This window comes from Molothrus aeneus, chromosome 1 (assembly GCF_037042795.1).
Source record: "Molothrus aeneus isolate 106 chromosome 1, BPBGC_Maene_1.0, whole genome shotgun sequence".
Classification (NCBI taxonomy): domain Eukaryota; kingdom Metazoa; phylum Chordata; class Aves; order Passeriformes; family Icteridae; genus Molothrus; species Molothrus aeneus.
This window is the reverse complement of record NC_089646.1, coordinates 24,155,888-24,180,382: the sequence shown is the minus strand read 5'-3', so window position 1 is coordinate 24,180,382 and position 24,495 is coordinate 24,155,888. Positions and strand designations below refer to the sequence as shown.

The window sequence follows — 24,495 nt, the reverse complement described above, 5'->3', positions numbered from 1 at the left end:
TACCACTTACAGTGAGCACAACTAGTGGACTGGGTGATAACATATTGTAGAGCATTTGGATTGATTACAGCACTAAAGTCTACATGAACAGCAACGGCTACAGCATCCAAAGAGGGTATTTGAAAGAAATGCATACATTCTATAATTGCTAACAACATTTAACTAGAAAGCTCTAGTACTTAGAGATTAAACAGTAGCATATACTTAGAGGTCAAATATTAGCATATACTGAACATCAGTGTAATAATTCTTACCTCTATTTGTTCCAAGGTGTCTTGCAGTTTTGAATTTAACTCACTATTGATGAATGAAAAAAAAATTATAATAAAATTACTGATTATATAAACAAATTCAGACCATTTCTTACTGCCAAAAGCCCTACTGCTGAGTCACAACATAGCAATTCATCATAAGCCATTAAACTGCTGTTGCTGTGTCAGACTAGCACCATCACACCACTGCTGTGTTGAAAGGCAGATTATTCTAGGTTGATAATGCAACAGTGTTAAGAGGGTCTAGACAAGACTCCATCCTGCTATGATTTAACCAAAAATTGAAAGACATTCCCAACCCCCAAGAAACTTGTTTTAAGTATTTTGGTTTGGCACTGTGGTCTACACCAGAACATACCCTGAAGGGTCAGGGCTGTCAAATCTTTCCAAACTTCAGTAATTTTTATTTGTTACTCAGGAGCCCCTTACAGAAATGCTATCAGAAAAAGAAAATTTAAGCTTCTTCAGAAAAAAAAATGTAAAATTTGGTATAAAAAAATTAACAAAAACAGCTACCATAAGAGAAATTATTTAGGACAAAGAAAGACACCACTGCACCTTTGCAGCAACCAGCTTTAAAAATCTCAGAACAGCAGCAATTAAAAAAAAAAAAGAAAAAAAAACTACTATGTTTTTGTTTGGAAGGGTGAAAGCAACAAAGAAATAGGCAGGATACTCTCTTCTTGCCCAGAAATCACAGTTTTCATTAAATAATCACCATATCTCATTTTAGACAACTTCCCTCTGTGCTGTGAATCTTCTCCTTAGGGGCCTACATTAAATATCAAAAGACACATTCTAGCATCTCTGCTTAGTTCTCTATATTTAAATGATACACCCATCACCCTCCTTTTTTGTTTCCATTGGATAAATTGGGTACAACACCCTGCAAAAAAGTTTAAATAGAAAAAAATGGCATCAAAAAAAATGCCGTTAAACACTAAAGAGAGTAGCCAGCATTTCTTTATTCTTTCTCCACATGCAAACAGAAGGACCTCCATAATAATCTGATGTTATGCATCTCCTGCTGGAGTTTATGAGCATTTCCTGCCATTTCTTTTCTTTCTTTTTTTTTTTTTAAGCAATGGAAACATTAAGTCTTTCTACATTAGAAACTGCAGATATGTGTATCAGTTTTGGTTCTGAAAGCAATTTCTTCATGTCAGTATGAAACTCTGCACTTGCTAATTTCATTGACAAGGATTAAGTTATCCTGCAGAAGCCATCTTGCTATAGGCAAATTAATTCCAGAATAGAAACTTCTCATTAAAAACTCAGCTCAGGTATCTCTAGGCGGGAGGTTGTAGCACAGTTATAATTCACTTTAAAGTGAAACTTTACCTGCCAACATATTACAACAGTTACAAAATAATTATATGGTCTAAACATTCATTATGTGCTGTTATTACTGAAGACTGCTTAGTCATGGTAGAGGGAGGTGGGAAACTACAGAGGATACTTAACCTTTATAACTGCCTCAATTTTACTTTTCTAAGCTGAAAATTGCTCTTCAATTAAACTTCCTTTAGAGAATGAGAATCAATGATCACAAATAAAATCATATAATAGCTGACATCTGCACAATGTCACCCTACCTTATACAACTGTAGTGTTTGAAAGTGCTGGCAGCTTTCTGGCATTCCAAGCATAGTTGAATAGCTCCTGGATAATCCTCCTCCTTAAGATAAAATACAATTGAAAGCTCATCTGAAGGAACAGTGCAATACCCATTTTTCTTGCATGCTTATGTATAAACATTAGGAATAAATATTTTGCCTCTCCTGTCTCCCCAGTAAAAGAGTTAGGGTTAACTAAGTAAAGGGTCAGTAAAAGTAAAAGAGTTAGGGTTGACTTCTAAAGTTAAAGAATGAGGGTCTACTGCAGCAGGTAATTTAGAATTAGCAATATCTGAAAACACTAGGTAATGCACTACCTTATGCAAACAACTTGCTGTATTGTTTCCTTATCCGTATATATAAAACACATCACAAAGCTTTTATTACAGAACAACTAACATCTTCCCAGTAATCTATTCATGAGCATGGAAAGAGGTTAATTCAGGCACTGGCAGGCTATTCCCATTGTTTATAAAACATAAAAGGAGACAAGGAAAACACTCCCAACATTATGCCCAAATAAACACTATTTAAATTGACACATCCAGCTCATTAGAAATTAGCTTCAACACAACTGACTCACAGAAGGCCTCAGGAAACAAAGAACACACTATGAATGCATTGTCCTAATATATAAGAAGAATATCCAATAAGTGGACAGCTCAATCAGGAAGTATTATGAGGATGTCAGGACAAAACAAAAACATACACACAAAAATGTAAAACCCAAGGATCCTACCAACAAGACGTGGGCATTGCCTCAGATATACCTATTGTTCTGGTATTCTATTAGACAGGAGATCAGAAGGAATCTTGGAAGAAGAGAAACCCTCTTTAATAGCTAAGAGCTTCTGGTTTTTGTCATAATTACATCTGTTATATTACATGCTTTAGAGAGCTCAAATGCAAAGCTGTTACTGGAATTTCAGTCATTGACTGAAGAGCAAAAACGCAAGGCTAATTTATATTCAGCTATTATCATAGAGGAGGTTCTGAAATGAAATTGGTTTTAACAGCAATGTTCTAATGCAGATCAAATTTAACTAAAAACACAAAAAAACCCAAATACATAATCCATTAGATGAAAACAGAACAGCACACTGGTCTAAAGAGCATTATTAGCTCTTTATATCTCTCTCCACTGGAAACCTGGTACTTGTTCCAGTAAGTCTAACAGAGCTCAAATCAGAAAGCGTGCTTGCATAAGATATATTACTAATATATTCCACAGATGCAGCTCAGCCCTGTAAGCTACCATAAATTCATTCCAGGGGTTTTTTTAATTGGGAACCCTTTCAAAATTCTCTTCTCTGAGTGGCTACTAATAGCTCTCATGCATATTCCAACCTACTAACTTCTAGGAGTACAGAAAATAAATGGGCCACTAGCTGGGATAACTTATTGGGAGTAGACACTGAGCACAGCTCTACAACTGCAGTCTGCCAAAACAGCAATTCCAGCCCTTTAAAACCACTGACCAATTATGGTAATCAGACATTAGGGTCTGTGTGTGAATGCAACAGCAACTACATCTCCTCAGGACAATTCCTGCAAGTGGACAGTGAAGAGTTAATTTCCTGGGTAGCAAAACACAGCACAGAAATTAAAAGCTAATCATTGTACAGGGCTTACTGAGCAGAAAGACTTTATGCCACCTGAAAACGAGTGCAGTTTTGCTTGGTAAAGAGTAAGAAAGTTTGCTGACACAAGGTGACTTACTCAAGATAGAATTAAGTTCACAGAATCTTGAAAGTTGAAACTATTAAGATTCAATTTCCAAATTTAATAACTGGGAATTGTCATCATGATATTCTATCCAGTATTAGCTGTAAATATTTGGCAGACTTGCAAGTCAAAATTGTTACACTACAAGTACTATAGCTGTCAATAAAATGCTGAGGCTTTCTTTCATACAATTCATCACCTTAAGACAAGATCCTATTTTGCTCTGTGCAGTATCTACTGCCTTTTTAGCCAGTATAGATAACAGCATCTGAATTTTCAGTGTGATGGCCTGCCTGTTGCAATCTTTTCTACAACTGAATTAAAAAGCCAACCCAATGAATAAGGACAGAAGGCTACTACATTTACAAATTAAATACTAAGCAGGGAGCCCATGTATACATTTGTATACTAATATATCAATAGAAATTCTTTATCCAGACCCAGTTTATCAACAATCAGCTAAATCTCTTTTTTTTGTCCCTCAAATATCAAGCTAAAGAAAAGAGGTATAATTTGAGAGCAGGGATAAGTGAAGACCCCACAACATTTTTACTGAACTAACTCAAGCTTCAGTGCCTAGATGTAAAGGCAGGAATGAGTTTTTGATAGAAAATACTCTCCCCTGGCAGCAGGGCTATCTAATTCCATATGAAGCTTTTCTCAATTTAAAAGAAGTATAAAAATACAATTTCATCCCATGCACACACCCTGTTTGCAAGACAAAAATTAGTATGACTGACAAATGTAGGCTTAGAATAGCTTCAAATTATACCAGTCTGGTAGGGACTTACCTCCAACATCTCACTCAAACGCACATCAGTTCTTTGCTAAAAAAAACCAAAACAAAAATCCAGTCATTACTACACAGAAATTAAGAAACATATTTGTCACTGAACAAAAACAACTGTACATACCAGTGTTTTTATTGTTCTCAGAGATTTTAGCAGTCCAATAAGCAACTGTCGTTTCCTCTGATTTGCAAGGAGCCCCAAACTAGTTTGTGTGAACCCTTCCTTTGCTATATTCAGGTGTCTGCAAGGTAAAAATTAACATAATCTTCAACAATTTATAAAATAAAACTTCCTTCTTATCAATTCTAACAAGTCCAAATACATGGTAGAAAATAAGATTATCAGCATTGTTAGGGGAACTCAGAAAATGAGATTATACCAAGAGACAGCTAAGAAGGTACATCCTCCCTTCTGCACTTGTCTGTGGATCAGTGGTATTCTCCAAAGCTTTCTGTTTCAAAGAGAACTACCAATTGCAAAAGTGAGGGCTGCAAGAGTTTGAAACTGTTTCAGTATCTCTAACTACTACTGCTAATAGCATTGAGCACATGAACAGGAAATATCATCAGCAAGCAAACTTCCTGGGTTTACAGATTTCCTGTTAAATACTTCCCCACTTTCAATCTCTGCAGTTCCTTAAGCAAATACCTTCTTCCATTTGTGCAAATAACTGCTGCCAGCTGAAGGCCACTCTGCAATGATGTAACACGTTCAAGCTCCTACAGAGAGACAACAGGTTAAACAAATATACAATTTCAACAAATATGCAATTTACACACCAGTGAAGACTACTGATTAATACATTTCTCTTGAGATGTTATAATGACTTTGTGGAGTTACTTCATATTTTATTTCTTTCATCATTTTATATATACTAAGTACTGCAATGTAACATTAACATAAACTGTATTTTGAAATACAATTCTCTTTTGAAGATAAAATAGTTGAAATCTGTTTTCACTGCAGTGGGACTCTCTACATTTATATATTGCACATTTAGCCTAAGAATTTCTATACCATTAATGCATTACAACAGAATGATCAAAGCTTCAGGGATAGAAGCACAGGGCTTAATTTGCATTAATATGCCAGAGAGCAGCAAAACAAAAAACACAAATTATGTTTCACACACAGCATTTTCTTGTTTAGAAGCACTTGTGTTCTACCAATTTAATAGATGTCACATCATAATGAATGTTAATTGTATCCTGTTGACTTTCAGCTGAAAACTCTTCAGCAGAGGTGACCTGAATTTAGCTTGATTTTGACTTAATGAAGTGCCTAGCATAATCTCAACTACATGAAAAAAAATAAATGTTTTAATATAATTATTCGGACTTCTTTTGTTAGAACAGCTCTGCAGAAAAGTGCATTTTCTCCTCAGGCTACAGAAAAAGAGTTTTGTTTGTTTGTTTGAGGGTTTTTTTGGGTTTTTGGTTTTTTGGTGTTTTTTTTTTTGGCAGGGGAGGTTTATTTTATTTTTTAATTCTGCTCATCATTTCAAAATGTATCAAGTGCCTTCCATGAGAAGGGAGATTTTTCACTTTGAAAACTCATCTAACTCTAATAATATGACAAGCAAAAATGAGTTCAAAGTTCAGTTCAGTTTTAGATCAGCTCCTGGTCAGTCCCCAAATCACTAAGCTGCATCTTCCACCACAACCTGCTCCTTTATGTTACCAGTGTTGCTTTTTTATAAATGACAGCCTAGTTGCTGATATGCAAAAAAGAAACCAAACTTTAAGATTACTTTCCTCGATACCTACCTCTACTTCTCTCTAAAAACATACTTTGCAAATACCAGAGATATTCAAAAAGCCATTGTTCCCTTGTTCAAGGGGAAACACATACAATGAGGAGCTACTCCACTCCAGTCCTGCTTCTTGCAAAGACTCTGTAAAATCTCTCCTTTGAACACAACTGGATGGAGAGGAATGGGGAGAGAGTGCAGCCTAAATATTTCTGAAGAGAGAGTCTTCTGCCCACCATGGAGGGCTGAATACAATTTTTCTCTTCTCAGAAACTGTCTTTCACCCACTGGCTGCTCCTAAAGCACGTCTTTCTTCCAAGAACAGAAAACTCTAAATCCTTTACCCTGTGTCAGTGGCATGTCTCTCTCTTGTGGCCACAGGAGTGCCTGTCAGACCAGTACTTGACACTAGGCATGGGCTTCAAACCATGATATCCCTAAACTACACTTTGCACAGTGAAAATGTGTCCAGGACATGTGTTCAACTGCATGCTTGGTTCTTGTAATGAATTGTTACTGTAGTTTAGCACTGAACTGGAGCTGCCATTACAAGTTCACACAGCACAACAGGAGGTTCATTTCATGTATCAGTGGGAAAGTGAGACCTCTAATGCTCACCAGAAATCCCCAATAAATCTACTGACAAGAATAACTCTCTGCAGGCCTGTGCTCATAAGTAATACGGAAGGATTATTGACTTAACCAGGCACAAAAGCATTTAATGAAAGTTTCTAAAAGATTTTTACTGGCACAATAGATTTTTAACTGTCCTTTTGGAATATCTGAAAGCACTTCTAGGTATGAAACAGGTTCACCTCACTAAGATATCTGCAAAAGGAACATTACCATTACACAGCAAAATGCAAGAACATTTGCTGCAGTTCCATTATGCAGTGAGAGGTTTTTGAAGTGAAACTGCTGGATTCAGGAAAAGCAGCACTCACTCAAAATTATCAATTTCAAATTCACATAACAGTGAAATAATACCAGAATATTTTTATACCATACAATTACCCTTTCTCCCCCTTCTACACTATCTTGTGAAGACTCAACCAGTAGCACTTACTGTACAGTAGCACTTACCATCCTCCTTCTGCAATAGCCTCCCACCTTATCACCCCTTCAACTAAAACTGAAACAACTTTACTGTTACAGCCTTTTTCTTCCACCTGCTATTGCAAAAGATGACGTGAGCAATGGTCACTTCTCTCCCCCCCGCATTGTTCTTAAAACAGCAGCACTCCTTTCCCCAGGCAACGATGGCAAAACACAGATGGCAACTTCACTTAGGCTGGATGCACTGGCCATAAGAACAAGAGAACAAAAAGGATGTTGTGTCCTCTGGATAAGAGGAAAATGATTGCAGCTCCATGATATCTACCACAGGTTAATAGCCATGAAGCCATCTTTGCTCTTCCACATTCTCTCCGGCTTCTTGCCCAAGGAATTGCCATAATCACCAGTACACCCATGGTGATGTAAGGTGCTGTACACAAACAGAAGTATTCACCACAGGATCATTCTCAGGCTAACTTAATAAAAATCACCATTTTCACTTAGCAGAATTGTTCGGACATTACTCCCAGGCACTTGGTGAGACTTTTGGGGATGGTTCTCTTCAGGGACAGGAGTTGAACTTGATGATCCTAGTGGGTCCCTCCCAACACAACATATTCCGTGACTCTGTGATTCTCACAACTGCCTGACATTAGTGGCAGTTAGGTGATCTTAAGATCACTACTGCTTTGTCTTATGGAATAAGATGTGACACCACTACTAAACAAAGGCAATAAAGCAGCTCCTGCTCCAAGTTCATTACAGGTATTAGCCAAGCCTGTGAATTCCTGAATTCTAAATTCTTCACAAGGCCTTGTAAAATGACCATATTACAAAACCTTTATCATCTTAAGGACTTTCAAGTCAATACACCGTTGGCTTTCACTATAGAGACAGAGCTTTAGCATACAAAAATAGCTGGTTACCAACCAGGCACTAGCACCCCTACTACAAATCACTATAACGACACAACTGCAGCATTATAGCAGCACAAAATTGAGCAGTTTATTCTTGAAAACTGTTAGTTGTCTTACCTCAACATATGCAGGCTGTTTTTCAAGGATTAAATCTGCAACTTTCTTAGATACCTTAAAAAGAATAACACTCCATGTGATACATAGCAATCTCAATTAAGTAGGCTGTGCCCATACTAAAATTCTACTAGCTTATGATTCTCTGCCATTAAGTTCTGCATTTTTCAAATTTATTAATAAATATTCCACAACAACATATAAAAAAAATTGTTAAAATTATGATCAGCTTTCCTTAGAACCAAGATAAGAGAAACATGCACAAGTCCATCTAGCAATTAGTGGGCATTTTTAGACTACTCACTTAACTCTCTGCTTGTTAAGCAACGTGCCAGAAAAGCAAATAGAAATAATTTGGGTAACTGCAAGTGTTTACATTTTGGCTCATGCTATTGCTAGAGTACAAATTTAAGTCAATGATATAGCATGGTGTGCTGGCTTGGGCTGGGGTATTCAATTTTCTCCAAAGTACTTGGGCTGAAACCAGTTTTGGTAACATAGAGGTGTTTCAGTCGAGCAGTGCCTGTAGAGAATCAAGGCTTTTTCTACTCCTCGAACCACCTCACCAGCAAGTGGGCTGGGGGTGCACAAACCTTTGAGAGGGGACAAAGCTGAGGCAGCTGACCCCACCTGAACCATGGGATATCCTAAATGTACAGTGTCATGATCAGCATATACACTTTGGGGAAAAGAAGGAAAGGAAGGATGCTCAGAGTGATGGCATTTGTCTTCACAAATAAATGCCACACATGATAGAGCCCTCCTCTCCTGGAGAAGGCTGAACAGCTGCCTGCCCATGAAAAGCAGTGAATTAATTCCCTGTTTTGCTTCACTTGCTTTTGTTTTACCTAATTTTTAGCTATTTCTTCTGCATTATCTACTTTTATCTCAAGCCCTGAGCTTTTTCACTTTTACTCCTCCCATTCTCCCCCCTGAAGAAGTGAGTGAGAGGCTGCGTGGTACTTCATTGCCATCTAGAGTTAAACTACAACATGTTTAACATAAGGACACCTACCTTTGAGACTGATACTGCATTAAAGCAAAACTATATCAAAATGAATATGCATCCTCTATATAGTATACCCTTTCTTTACAACACAGAATATGTATATTTTAAAATTTTCTCCACTGGTCTGAGTATAATTCTAAATAAAATGCTCCTGAAAGCTGCTGTCTGTATTGAATTTAAAAACTGGGCATTGCTACCTTAATCAATCTCTTGTCCACAAACATAGAAGCTTAAAAAGAAATCCAACAGTGACAGTCTTATAAATGCCAGCTTGAGAATAGTGTATTTAGTTTTGTTTTTCATCAGGGACTAAAAATATTTAAGAAATGGTTTCAAACATGACAAAGAAATTATTGGTATTGCTCTATATTCTTTTGGGGGAACAATCCTCCCAGAAATGGAATAAAACAAAGCTGGCGATGACAGTCAGCACACAATGCACTACTGGCAAAGAGAAATAAAGATTTTTGTAAACTTGACTGCTTGACTGCAATGTTTGCCTAAACATAGCACAGATTTGAGCTCTTCAATCAGCATTCTTGTAGCAATCTTATATTGGCTCCATCAGCTCAATTCCCATCCTCTGGAAGAGCACTTGCACATAAATGGTCTTTGAAGTATTCCAATGTCATCAGGGGGCAATGGACAAGGGGCATATACCCAGCTATGCTTTCCTCCTTCCATATCAAAAGCAGGCCAGAACCACAGAGCAATTTTAAAACTGTTCAGTTGTACTTAACCTTTTAGTTGTTCCATAACTAATACCTCTTTCCTCTGCAGGACAGCAGAAGAACCAGCCCAGAGTGAGGTGGGGTCAGGATAGGATAATATCAAGCTGAATGCTACACAAGCGTACATGACACCCTGGGGCTCTTAAGAAATTTTGTTCACTCCACAGTCTGTGAACTGTGAAATTTTCACCTTCTTTTTTCAACATATTCTTCATACTAGTCATGTACCTGTAAAAAACTTTAGAACATGGATATACCTGCTAGTTATTCAATGCCCTAGTACTGTTAAGCAATGTTCAAGCAGTACACATGAATAAAAGGTATATTTCTTTTCAGTTTTTACACTTTTTGTTTTGCAAGTCCTCAGTTACCTTTCACTAATAATGAGCTCAACGTTGACAAACATGTTCTCAAAGACACAGGCACTTTCTTTTCTTTCCCAGTACTTGGTGGTACTAATTTTCTTTCTGAGGTTCCAAGCTCTCAAATACTTTTTCAGATGAGCAATACTATCCCCAGTTACTTCATTTATTTCCAAACTGTCACACCCCTTTTGGCATCTTCCATACAATTGTGCTGTGCTAAGTCTTGGAATCCTGAACTGCAGCTGCTAGCGCTGAATGTGACCATGGTCATCAAAGCCTGCCAACAACATTTCCTGAAGGGACAAACAATTTTCTCTTTCTTAATCACATCAGTAAAAAATATTTCATCTCCTGAAGAAAAAACAACATAGCTAAGGATATTAGACTACTAATGAAAACGAAGTCTAGCAGACATACAACTAAAAAGCTCTTCTAATTCAAATTGTAATGAGACAATTACAAATTAAAGTTATTATGATACACACATTAAAAAATGTTTGAGCAAGTTGGGATCCTTCCAGTGGAATGGAAAACTATTGAGAAAACTACAGAAGTCTATAGTGACCCTAAAAACAACAGAATGACCAAGATCAGCTGTGCAAAAGCAGTAAGTCAGTGAAGATCAGAGCTCTAGTACCTGTAATTCACACTCATATAAGTGCTTTGCATTAGAGAAATTCATAATTTGGTATTATCTCCAAACTATTATTGTAAATTTCTCTGCCAGCTCTAGGTACAGACATTGAAGTGAAAAAGGCAGTATTTAGTTTTTTGCAAAAGCAGTGCCATTGTGTAATATGTCAACAGGCTTCTAGAATCCTCTATCTAATAATCTATTCACCATTAAAATATTTTTAGGACTGAACTAACAACATACAACATTCTACAGTTTTGTCTTCCATGAAAGACACTAACGTCCTTTAAGGCAGGTAGGTCTAAATGACCTATCACAAGATAAATGGATAACAACTGAGACACAAGAAGCAAACATGCAACAGTCTCTCACACTCTATCAGAAAATATGACATAAGGACATGAAACACAATATATAAGACATTTTAGCACTTTGGCACATGCTTAAGGAGGAAATTCCTTCCTATACCAGAAAAACATTTTGACGAAATTAAGAAAGAAACAAGCAAGGACCAATCCTGACCGGGGGAAGTTGGTGAGGGAAGAACTGGGCACATGTTTCTTGTCAAAGGTTTTGGCTTTGAGATTTTTTTACCTGTTTATATTCTAAAAGCCACATCTGGCCATATTTACTGGAAGCCTTGTACTCAGATCTCTCCCCTATTATTCATTAGCTGTATGCACTTTCCTGTTCAAATGTTTTGGCAGCAGCCATGCCCTGAAACTACTCAGCTGCAGCCAGTTCCCATCCTGCAAGCAAGAAATGGCCAAGACATTGATAACACATATCAGGATTATGCAGCATATCTCACTGAAGTTGTCTCAGTCTTGAGAGCACTTCCTTGCAAAACAAGGTCACCATCAGATCTCCTCTTAAAATTAAAAAAAACCACCACCACCACCACACAAACAAACACACCAAAAAAATTACTACCTCTCACTCACTTCCAGCTTCTTTCCTAATAAATCTTGGTGAGAAATATGGAATATTCATTTCCTCAGCTTCTCAGTAATCTTTCACAAAACTTCACAGGTATATTATGGGGAAAGCAGCTTAAGGCTTCTGCCTTTGCTTTATGTATTGTTAACAAAGCAAGATTCTCCTATACATTTCATTTATTTGAACACATGAATTAGGATTACTACTTCTGTTTTACTTGCAGATATTCTCCAAATGCCACAGTTAATAGATTTGTTTCCTCTACCATGTTATGCACCTCAAAAGAGTAATGAAACAATAATTAATACATTAATAGAAAATTTTAAAGTCTGCAACGTAACAAGCACCTTTCAAACCCTGGAACTCCAATTTTGCCTCATACCTCATACTTACTACTCATTAAATTTCATTTGGTTTATTACATAATAACTCTGTATCAGTGTTCACTAAACACCCTTGTGAAGAATTAATATAATGGCAAATGAAAAGTAAGACAAAATAGCATCTTCAAGGAGAGAGTTTTTAAAACGTTTTAAGTCTTACATTGCCAGAAATCCCTCAAAGAGATACTACTCCACTATTCAGCACTGTGTTGAACATTACAAGATAAACATTCAAAAAGTCAAGTTTCTAAAGAAATAGTTAGCACATTTGCTCTTTGTTACAATACTTAACACTAAGATTTACTTTCATGATTTCATACGATTGCATGATTTAGTGATGATTTTCCACTATAAAGGCACACAACACGATGCTAAAAAAATACTTAGTATCTAATGTGTTAAGAAATCAAATTTTTTTCAGTTACACTTCTTGCTAAACTTATAGAAAAGACAACAAATTGTGTAAGGGTAGAGAGGAAAAAACTTCACTTACAGCAGCTTGCTGTTGTTTTAGTTTGTCTCTGTACTCTTCCAGTTCTTGAAGACTAAGTACTGGAGGAAGCCTCTGCATTTAAATAATAAATTAAAATCAGTAAGAAATTAAAGGTTGTTAACTCACACACAGCATTAGCTAGGCAATCAGTTTCATTAAAGAAACATTCTTTTGGCTTCTGTAATCTAATTTGCAGAATTAATCCATTTTTTCAAATGATAGATACTGAAATCAATTAGTGTTAAAATATATAACATAGGATCATAATTCCCTCATGTATTATTATAATTACCTCAAAGTTACTTCATTTTACGTCATATATGTATACACCCAACCACCCAATCACAGAAAATGTCTCTCTCAGTTTGCTAAAAAAATACACAAAATATAGAACAGATTTGTTTCCTCAACTATCTTGACTTTTTCACTTCAGTTTAAATTACAAAATGCCTGTAAGCATATTCTACTACATTAAAAGAAGAGACTATATACTATATATATGCACCAATACTCTATGCTAGAAGCTGCACACAACTGCAAGATAACTTAGGGGTGTTCAGTGTTGTATTCACACAAGATCTAAGAAACAAAAAAAAAAGCTCATTGAAACAAGCATACTTTTGGTCTCCATTTTTTGTTATGTTACTATTTTTTCTTTCAAGATGACAGCTTACCTCTAACTCATACTTCACAATATCAAAGGAGTCATTGGAAAAATAAACTTCTTCAATGCTGTTAATTATTTCCTGTTGTGCCTGAGGATCAGGTGGTTCTTCATGTAGTTCTCTGAGCTCCTCCTGCACGAAACAAAACAGAATTTCCATCATGTAAGAACACATCCTAGGAAGAACGACCTTTTAACAAAACTAACATCTTCCAAGAGCAACTTCCAACATTAACACAAGAAGCAATAGCAAAATACAGGAAGTACAGTACACTGTGGCTTGTATTTCCCATAAGGGAGAGCAAGACATTCAAAACTTCTCAAAAAAACAGTGCAGACTTCAACGTTGCAGCCACTTAAACACTTCTTCATTAATTTATGGCACCAACTGCATGTTGAGTCCAGGTTTTTCCTCCTCACCTTTAGAAATTCTCATAATAAACTACAAATAAACTGGCAAACAATTTCTCCAGGAGAAAAAAAAACTTGCACAAACCCAAAACAACTAAAACCTGAACTTTTTAAAACAGATGAACTGTCTTTATAAATGACACGTAGACAGTGTCATTACAAATGCATAACTTTTCAGTTCAGCCCACACATTCACTGAAATAAAAGATATGCCATTAAACACTTGATTTCTACAGAGAAAACCAGAACAGATCTGCCTTCTTTGCACAAGATTAACAGCTCTCAGATTTTAGCACAGTGGTCTAAGCAGAGATGTGCTGTCAGCCTTCTGAAAGCTAATATTCCAGAGATAAGCATCCCCCTCCTTGCTGTCACAATCTCCTCTGGAAGGCCTCCCCAACAACCCAGATGCTTCCAGTGGCTGAAGCAAACCAAGGACTCAGCCTGACCCTCCTCTTCCTCTGCTGCACTGGACATTGCAACTAACGCTGGCCCTCTCCTGGATGTCGTTCACACAAAAATCCTTTATCAGAGACTCAAAAGGGAGAAGTGTTAGAATATTCTTTCATCAAATGTAAAGATAAAATGGATCAAATTGCTTGACAATGAAATTAAACTCTGGTGAAGCAATGCAACAGACTGAAGAGTCCCATAATGACCCTGAGCCTCCCAGCAATGCTGAGTTGTTCCAGTGAGGCAAGGTGCTGGTATTTTCATCACGAAGAGCTCAAAGGTTTATTTCACCGGTGTGGTATCCAATTTTAGATTAAATGCCTGAACAGCCACTCATTTGCTTATTTTGCACGCCAGCTGAGATGAGGTCAATGTGCAGACGTCCCGAGGCAAAGTGACCCTTACAGCACACAGCAAGGCACTGCTTCTCTATGCACTAAGAGGCAGCAAAGGGCTCACAAGTGGCCGGTTTGGAAGAGCATCAGAGGAACCACTGCTCCTCTGAAATACTTCTCACATGAAAAAAAGAGGAAGGGAAAGAAGGGGAAAGAAGGGGAAAGAGGAAGGGGAAAGAGGGAAAAGGTGGGGCGGTGGGGAAATAAAAGGCAACGACTCCGATACAGAGAAAGACGGGTTCCAAGCGTATCTCGCGTCCTCCCCGAGCGGCCTCACGCGAGGCCGAGGGAGGGCCCAGGCGCGGCCGCCGGCGGGGCTCGGGCGCCCCCGCTGGGCCGCGGGCCAGGCCGCAGCCGGGAAGCTCCGAGCCGTGATGGGGCAGCGGGGAGCGGGAGAAAAAACATCGCGGAGGCAGCGGGGAACCGGAGAAAAGCTCTCCAGCAGTCACCTTCTTCGCCCAGGCGCCTCCGATCGCCCCCTGAAACTCCTGATGCAGTCACTGCCACCAGCGCAGGTGCACGCAGCAACCCACGCCAGGCCAGGGAAAGGACATGGACTGCACAGACACACCGAGAGAAACAAGAAAATAATACTGTTTTATCGTTATATAGCTGTAATGGTAGCTCCATAATGTACACCTGTAACTGTAAATCAGTTTCACATCTTACAGTACATTGAGTTTTAGTTTTATGAAACTAAAATTAAAAATTATCCAAGACAGGCAACGGGGTCCACTTGTGAAAAGTGCATATTATATGGCTCTACACAGATATTCACTCTATGTATTTTGTTGTATTGATTAGTAGTGCTGTATTAACATTTTAATAATATGATAAATGTAGTCTTGTAGTTAAAAGGTAACTTTTGTAGTTAAAATAGGAACTATATAAGTGGGATATTTTTTTAAGACAGGAATGAGGTACTCGCACCAGATAGCAGCCACAGGACACCTAAATCTTTCAGAGAAAAGGAATTTATTGTTCTCTTATCAGAAGAAACTGACTTCTTTCTGCCCAGCTAAGGATCGAAGGCACCTTAGGATTAGGAGGAAGAAGCTGACGATGACCAGACCAAATCCTTTATTTGAATGGAATTTATGCATCATGTATGAGATGTATGAATACCAGGCTATTGCTTTTAAGGGTTAATCCTTTGTTAACAGGTGTCCATTTCTGGCTTGTGCTGCCCAGAAAAAGGTACCCGGACGTCTGTAACTCTTTGTTTCTATTGTCTCATATTGTCCTAATTCGAATTGTACAAATTATTATCACTCTAATTGTATTACTATTTTTATAACCATTTTATTACTATTAAACTTTTAAATCAATTTTAAAAACAACTGATTGGCGTTTTTCACGCTCTGAACCACTGCAAATTGAATAACTGAATTTATCACCCAGTGTTTGCCTACAAGTTCCTGTGTGGCTGTTTCCTAAAAGAAAAAAAAAATTAAAAACTGACCAAAGAAGAAATGCTTAGGATCATTTGAAATTCTGGACTACTAATAGCTTGTCATGTTGGTGAAAAAAATCTCAATACCATAGGTCAGTGGTGATTTACATTTGCTAAAAATGCATTAAGAAAGCCATTATGGACACATATTCTGGATTTGATGTTGGAGTGCCTAGGAAAATTGCTAAGAAACCATTTTATTCTGTCTCAGAAAGATCACTCATCTGAGTGTTTCTTGCCAAAACACTACTCAGGAAAATATTTATTAAATGACAAGGTTTTTCTTTACCTTGTTCATTTTTTTCTAGAAAAGCATTCTAGTTATAACTTTCCAGGATAAACTTTAGCTCCCCCATAAATTACATTATCTGACACCAGACTTTCTGCCATGATAACCTGCAGCTTTCAGCACATCATGCTCCAGTAGTTTGAAATAACCAACATAGTGAAGGCAAATTTATTCACTCACCACTAAAGAAGGTAACTATCCCTAGCTAAAGTTTATTTGCTGATATTCTATTTTCCTCATCCTTTCAATCAGATACACAAAAACAATTTTACTATGCAGAAATAAGCCCATAGTTTCAGGGGTCTTGGCAAAGGGCCAGTTTAGCTCTGTGGAACACTTAGAAGAAGAAAAGAGAGAAGCTCTATTAAATCCCTCAAGGTATTTTTCGACCCCAAAACTTGTCTAGCTATTGCCATATAAGTATCTTCCTTAAAAAGAAAAAAAGTCAGCATTAAACACATTTAACATCTTACATTTTATGTTAATTCAGCAATTCCGAGTGCTATTCTGAACAGAAAAGCCTGTCAAAAATTGTGACAGCAGCAATCTCATGATAATAGCCTTGCAGAGAACTCTGCCATTGCTAAACAGAATTAACTAGATACACAGGAGGTCAGGAAGAGCAGCATATTGGCAAGGTGGACATCACAATATGCACTTCAATCCACCTGTCCAGGTTAACACATGCATTCAGCAGTAGGAACTCTTCAATCAATAATGGGCCAACACAGCCTGGTAAGACACTGTTTCACAGGCTACTCATTTTTCCAAAGTTTTATTCAGCAAGAGGCCTCACCTCCTACCTAAAACTCGTGTCACTTGTAGTGCCAACTGCGTCTTTTTTTCCCCAGTACTTTGGGATCATACTTTCATAGAAAAACAATTTATCCTGTCAGGTTACCACTAGTGCAACCTTCAGCAGCAGGCCTCTCTCATTATGTCACCTAAATAGATCAGTGAAAGACAGCAGCTGGGAAGAAAAGAAAGAAGGAAAAAGAAGTCTGACAGCTTTGCATGCTCAAAGAAGCCATTGCTAAATAAAACACAGTGCTTACATCCACACACTTCTCACATCATTTTGTGTTCCTGTTCTATGGAAATAGGAGTTTACAGTCTAGAAGCCTGTTGCAATTCCTTGAAATGCATTTGACAAGAGTCATCTCATTACAGACTCATCTGAAATGCAGTTCAGCAAGTTTTAGATGTCTACCCAGCCATTTCCCAGTGCATCACACTCTCCTTGTATGCTGTGTTGCCTGTAGCAGCAAAACCAATATTGCCCTGTTGAATGAAGCATTACTTGTAAGGAGTAGAAGCAAAAACTTTCTGCACTCCAGTCATTATCACCTAAAAGACTAGGAAGTGAAGACATTGAAAAAAGTTAACTAATACTACTCAGAGAAAAAAAATTCTAAACCGTTTCCAATCTAGTTAAAAGCTGAAGTTCAGCAACAGCCTATGCACTTTTATCTGGAGGTTACCAGGGGCCAAGTCTGCACTATACTGATTTGGACACAGCCTCCCTTTCTGTCATGAACCAAAAACACACCAATGAATTTGCTGCCAATTTGATGCCAATCCCTCCATTCTGAACATGGATAACACCTGTGCTAAAATCCAATCCTAAATACTGGGATTAGGGCTGTGCTCAACAGATTCAATCAGCAGCTATGCTGCAACACTGCACCACTGTGAAATAAAAGTATTAAAGGGTCTATATATTTGTATCTGTATACACACATGCAAACACAATCTTTGAATTCTATCTATATACAAAGATATATTTAGAGATTATATCTGTTTTATAATCACAGAATCCACTGAGTTTGAAGGGACCCACAAGGATCATCAAGTCCAGCTCCTGGCCATGCACAGCACCATCCCCAAAAGTCACACCATGTGCCTGAGGGCATTGTCCAAATGCTTCTTGAACTCTGTCAGGCTTGGTGCTGTGACCACTTCTCTGGAGAGCGTTCCAGTGTTCAAGCACCCTTGGGTGAAGAACCTTTATCTAGAATCTAATCTAATATATATATTATATTATATTATAACAGTATATATTCAATATAACAATATGGATATATAACTAGATATATATATATATAACAATCTAATATTTCTCTATATGTTTTATATAACAATAATGTCTATAATATCATAAAATACAATGTATAACTATATCAATAAACTTACTTTGCTTTTACTCCCTGCCCCTCCCTCCCCCTTCCCCAGCTAGGGAAGGCAGTACCACAGAGAAGTTTGTGGTATTCCCTATCTTTCATAGAAAATGTTCAGAACCTCCTTTTGATCTTCCCTTGTTCAATGTGTGTAGAGAGTACCTACTAAAAAGCCCACACTCTACCAAAACAAACATTATACTTTGAAAACAACTCTCTTAATGGAGAGAACAACAAAATTGGATATGTTCTATCCATAGTACACATGTTAGCCACAGTACTACTTAATGCACTCCTGAAAAAAACTCAGCTACTGCTTGGGAAATAGAAACCCACATTCCTTTATCTATAGGAAAAACATTTTTTAAATAGTCTCAGTGTTATTTACCATGGTAAGCTACAAAGTCAAATAGTATTTGTATATTGCATATGAGCTGATTATCATCAAAATAAACATGACCTAATTCAAAGTCAATTCACCGTTAATCCAACACACTTGAATTCAAGCATGCAAAATATCTACCTCAACCTTTTGTGACAGAATCTGCTAACAAAACTGTTATCAGCTTGGGAAACAACAATAACAGAATGGTTCAATAAGAATTAGTTTCCCTGGGTAATCAAGGTATGCCAATGAAGTAATGTATTTCAGTCAAAATAGATGTTATGTCCTTCTACAAACAACTTTCTCTTCTAGATATCATAGAATCATCAAAGAATCACCAGAGAATGATGGAAGGGATCTTGAAGATTATCTAGTTCCAGCTCTCCTGTCATGGACACCTTTCACTAGACCAGGTTGCTCAGAGCTCCATCCAAGCTGGCCTTGAACACTGCCAGGGATGGGGCATCCACAACTTCTCTGGGCAACTTGTCATATATCCAGCCTTGCAGTTCAGATTTGGCTTCTCTACTTTATGAGACTTTATGAAACTAAAACTATTATACACTTACTTCCTAGTGAGATACTTCCCTGTGTGAGTTGGCTGCATGAGTCTGTATAAACAAATTAAGCAAGTTTGCTGGTGATTTGCCTTCATATAAGAAATTGAACTTTTTCAAAATAGTTCCAGAACTCATTGGAGTACCAGTTAAAGTGAGTGAATACACTCAGGTACTCACTAAAATGTCCAAATGCCTAACAATTTCATTGCCTGAAAATAAAAAATTGAGTACAGTCATCACTTCATCATGCTGGCCACAGTCAGCAAACAGTCAGCAAATCAACAACTTTCAGATATCAAGACCCAAAAGAATTTTGCTGGTTTTGCTCTCAGGAGATGAAATGTCAGCAGATTCTTCTTCCTGTCCTCCCTATTTCCCATTTGACCTCCAAACTAGTGTGATAGTCATCTCAAAAAACATGGGTTTGTACCTAGGGTTGTCTAACCAATGGCTTGTCCTTTTACCAGTAATTCATACTGGCCCTAATTAATGCTGACCCTACAGTCTTTCATTCTGTATACTTCTGTATAGCTTTAATGCAGCTTTTGAAGTTTTCAGTAACATTTGCCCTGAATCAGTCTGGAGATACCAATTTGAATGTGGAAGTGTGATGATGAAAGTGCAGCATCATAACCATTCTGTCATCAAAACAGCTTGAGATTTTAATGATTCAAGAGTTAAATAAAACCAGTTATTGCTACACAGTGTAGCTTTATCAGACATATAACATCAAACCATTACAGAATGGAAATCCAGCCAAGATACCCTACATCTGCTTTTACCTGGAGAGCCAACTTGGCAAAAAACTGGCTGCTCAGGGAGTGGCAGGAATCTGCAATTGTGAAATTTAAGCGATGGAGATGTGACAGGTTTTTCAACATTGCTGCAACTGAATACTTTTGCTCTTTGATATCAATATATTGGACACTGTTTCACAAAGCATAATGTACCAATTCAGAGACTCTTACCTGATTTTTGAAATATACAGCAATGCTAATTTTCTGATCTGCCTCAGCACAGGCAGCATATTACAGAGTACTTAGACAGAGAAACACAAGGGGTCTTTCAGTTTGACTTTTTAACTATTGTAAAAGACGTCATCTAAATTCAAGTCAGTAATTTAAGTATCTTATTGGTTAAAGGCAAAGACCAAATTAATAGAAAATAATAGACAACAACCACAGAAGTCTTGTGAATGCTCCCCTCAGATCAACAGGGAATAAGGAACAGCCAATTATTGTGACACTTGTACCCTCACACACAGATTACTTAGCATGACTTGAGAGATGACAGTGAGGTGGCTTCATTTAAACAGTGAGACCTAAAAAAATACCAAAAGCTACTGCTATTATAAAGCATCTACTTTCCAAAGTAAAACTCAAAAAGCCATTTTTCTTTTTTCTTCTTTTTTTTTTAATTCACTCCAGCAAGAAACCTAAATAATATTAAGATCAGCATCCAGAGACAACTGAAAAGTTTCAAGAAAAAATTTTCATGCAATTTCATTTGGAGTTGTCTCACAGCTCTTTCGTTCATTAAAACGCTCTAAAAGACTTTCAGCAAGAAATAAAACTGAAAAAATAACAACAGTAAACCTGGTATTAAGGATAAAAAGAAGACACAACTAAGCGTCATTTAACTATAAAATGAAAAACTAAAAGAGAGTGGGAGGGGAGGGATGTTGTATCATACCTTTGTAGGAATCCGTAAGTTTTCAATAGGACTGAGGTCATTAACACTCTCCTGAGGACTTCTTAGACCCTTTAGAAGAATAATAATCAGTTCAGTTTGATTCCTTTATGAATCTTGCAATCAAGTCTTACCTGATGTTGAATAGGTATCTACGGGTCTCTTAATAAATACTCTGACATGTAGCTGGAAGGCTAAGACCTCATTCTAGCAACATTTCAGCATGACCATCAGTATATAAATTATGTTCCACAAACATCTAAGCATTTCCAGCAATATGTACCTTTTCAGTACAGTTCACATTTTCTTTATCAAACTCACATCCTCCTGTTAATGTCCAGATAGTATCTTAAATTTTAGAATGAGCATGTGTCCAAAAATCATAACATACTTTGTACCACTAACTTTATGATTTGATGGAATCAAATAACTGAATTCAAGTTAGATGCCAGCTACTCTATTGCAAGATTATTTCTGCTTGATGGCATATTTTTCTACTTACCATATTCCACTACTAGGACTGGCTTTCCCTATGTGTAACTGAACTGAAAAGGTTGCATAATCCACACTAGCTGCTTTATATAATTATTACTTCTTAAAACACGTATAGCCACATAAATAGCATGTATATTTGTTGAATATCAAACATAATTACAATTTTCATAGAAAGGTTTGGGCTAGAAGGAAACTAAAGATCATGTAGTTCCAAGGGACACCTTCCACTATATCAGGTTGCACAGGGCCCCATCCAACCTGGCCTTGAACACTTCCAGGGATGGGGCACCCACTTCTCCTGACAACCTGAAACAGCATCTCACCATTTCAAGCAGCAATACCACAGAACAGGCTGCTTAGTATATTTTCTGCCAGCTCCAGGCAGAAATGAATCTACACATCCAATTTTCAGATATGGTTCTGACTCCAGCTTCCCTTGAGACTTCAGTGTGTTCCTGTGAGTCAAAAGTTTCAGGCAGACTTTCTTCCTTCTCTTGTGATCAATGTTAACAGTATTTTTTCCAAGCCCCTTTCTGGTCCTGGGTACCTATATTTCTAAAAGGACCTACTATATCAGTTTATGGTGAGAAAGTCTGTATTTATTCTTTGAAACTGACAAAGCATTGTACATAATTTCAGTGCTAACTACTACATTTTACAACTGTTTCATCCTCCCAAGATGCAGAACCTCTCCATTTTGGTTTTGATTCTCAGATTTTGTCACATATCACTTCAAAACATCCTCCCTCTGCAGTTGCCACCATCAAAGATGACTCACCTCTATGCATCAGAAATTCAAAGTGAGAAACAAGCAAAGCAACTGCTGCAGTTTCTCATACTTCACACAAAATCTTCTCCAAGTCCTCTCAAAAATATGCATTCTAGTGACTTACCTCCAGAAGAAATAAAATGTTTCACTTATCAAATGGTAAATGGAACCTAATCTTTTCAAATGACTGAAAATTGCCTAAGTTGTTATCATTTGCAGAAAACATCATCTCCACACTGAGCAGGCTTCCCAGCACTCCTCCTCGTCAAGCTGAAAAGGAATCATGTAACCCTCTACTGAAGCAGAACAGAACATTATTCTGGCAATTCCACTTTCACACAAGTGTTCATTTTTAAGCCCTGCCTCTTGCATAAGGATCACAACTCTGAGGGCATAGTTCTAGGGGAAAAAAAGCTTCTGACTTTCCCATGATTTTCTATAACTATCTAGAATACCTGATGTGGGCGACACAAGTGATTTTTTTTTAAGTTCTCTAATTAGACACAAATAAAGAGGCTTCTTTTCAGGGATATCTTATATATGTGAATAACTGGAATGTTCTGCTGATACACTTCCTGAAAATGACTCTCAATCTTAGAAATATTGGTCCAAAAGTAGGCTTAGATCTACATAATCCTGGAGACAACCAGTACAAGAAGCAGACAGCAGTGAGGTGACAGACACACACCGAGTGCTCTGGCACACACTCACTAGGTGCCCACCCAAATCTGTCCCTGGCACCTTCTCAGCCTCGCCTCCCTTTGGACCAAAAGCATTTGCTGCCAGACAAAGCCATTTTACAGAACCACAGCCCAGCGCTCAGAATTATATGTCAAAAAAGCAAACTGACACGGGCCCGCCCTGTCATCTTCAACAACGATTTCTCTGTTGTGACAAGAGCTACGCGTTGGCACCTGCGCACGCTTCCATTTCTCGGAGGAGAGGAACAAGGTGGATGCGTGTGCAGCAGGAGCCCGCACGCCCCGAGCCCTCCCCGGCAGGACAGAGGGCGATCCCTCTCGCACCGGCGGCTCTCCGGAGTGCCCGGGCACGGCGGCTCCGAGGAGAACCCGGAACGGTCGCAGCGGTACCCGGCCGCCCCCCGAGAAGAGCCGCTCACCTGGCGGGTCATCAGCGACTTGATCTTCTGCATGATGGCCCCGCCGCCGCCCCGACTCCGCTCAGCGGCCGCGCAAGGCGCCGGGGCACGGCGCAGCCATGTTGGGCGCCACCTGACCGCGCCCGCCCGCGGCTCCCTGGGAGCGGTAGTTCCCGAGCGGCCAGCACGACTACAAGTCCCGGCAGCGCGGGCGGCAGGGCGGGCCCTGGAGCTGCGGTGTTTGAGAATTGGGGCTCGGGTGTGTACATTTCGACGTGCTTAGCTCAGGAGATAAAACCGAGCTCTGTGTAGGGAGACAAGCTAGAGCGTACACGTAGACGAGGAGAATTTCCTGGTTGTGGTTGTTTCGGGTTCTTTCGGGCATTATGCACAGAGCGCGTCTGGCCTGTTCACGGGGGATGGATGTAGTTTTGCGTCGGTAAAAGAGGCTTGTGTCACTCTTATTTAGTTGTATTGATAGCAACTTAAAAAAAGCACACACACCAAAACCCACCAGGTAGCTTTTTAAATCTAATTTGTATCAGCCCAAGAAAAGAAAGAATTCATCCTACAGTCTTTGCTTAAGTGGAGGCAGCATCAGAGGGCGAGGCCACCTGCACATCGGCTGTGGCATGCTTGTGCCTGTAGGAAAAGGAGTTTTTCCTTCTCCAGGGCACGTAGGTCAGCTCCGTGTGTTTCCTGATCCTGCTGTTACCCAGCGTCCCAGCTGCTGCTGGGTTGTTGCAGGGTAGGGCAGGTACGAGCAGATGCCTTTGAAACCACACACTGACAAAGGGAGGGTCGGGAGCCATGGTCCCTCCCTGCTTCCTTTGGCAGGAGCTCATTATTTCTGGCTACCAT

General features: G+C 38.5%; 1 protein-coding gene across 1 annotated transcript in view; it reads right to left on the bottom strand.

The window, feature by feature from the left end:
* VPS50 (VPS50 subunit of EARP/GARPII complex) overlaps window positions 1-23,761 on the bottom strand; it is an 80,554-nt gene extending 56,793 nt beyond the window's left edge. Inside the window, exons 1-10 of the mRNA XM_066553399.1 lie at window positions 23,656-23,761; window positions 21,275-21,343; window positions 13,470-13,592; window positions 12,796-12,867; window positions 8,245-8,298; window positions 5,053-5,123; window positions 4,528-4,645; window positions 4,405-4,440; window positions 1,868-1,950; window positions 255-297 (exon numbers count right to left, since the gene is read on the bottom strand). Coding sequence (XP_066409496.1) covers window positions 255-297; window positions 1,868-1,950; window positions 4,405-4,440; window positions 4,528-4,645; window positions 5,053-5,123; window positions 8,245-8,298; window positions 12,796-12,867; window positions 13,470-13,592; window positions 21,275-21,343; window positions 23,656-23,688 — 702 coding nt within the window. The 5' untranslated portion in view covers window positions 23,689-23,761. The remainder of the gene's footprint in view (window positions 1-254; window positions 298-1,867; window positions 1,951-4,404; window positions 4,441-4,527; window positions 4,646-5,052; window positions 5,124-8,244; window positions 8,299-12,795; window positions 12,868-13,469; window positions 13,593-21,274; window positions 21,344-23,655) is intronic.
* Window positions 23,762-24,495: the final 734 nt, after the last annotated feature.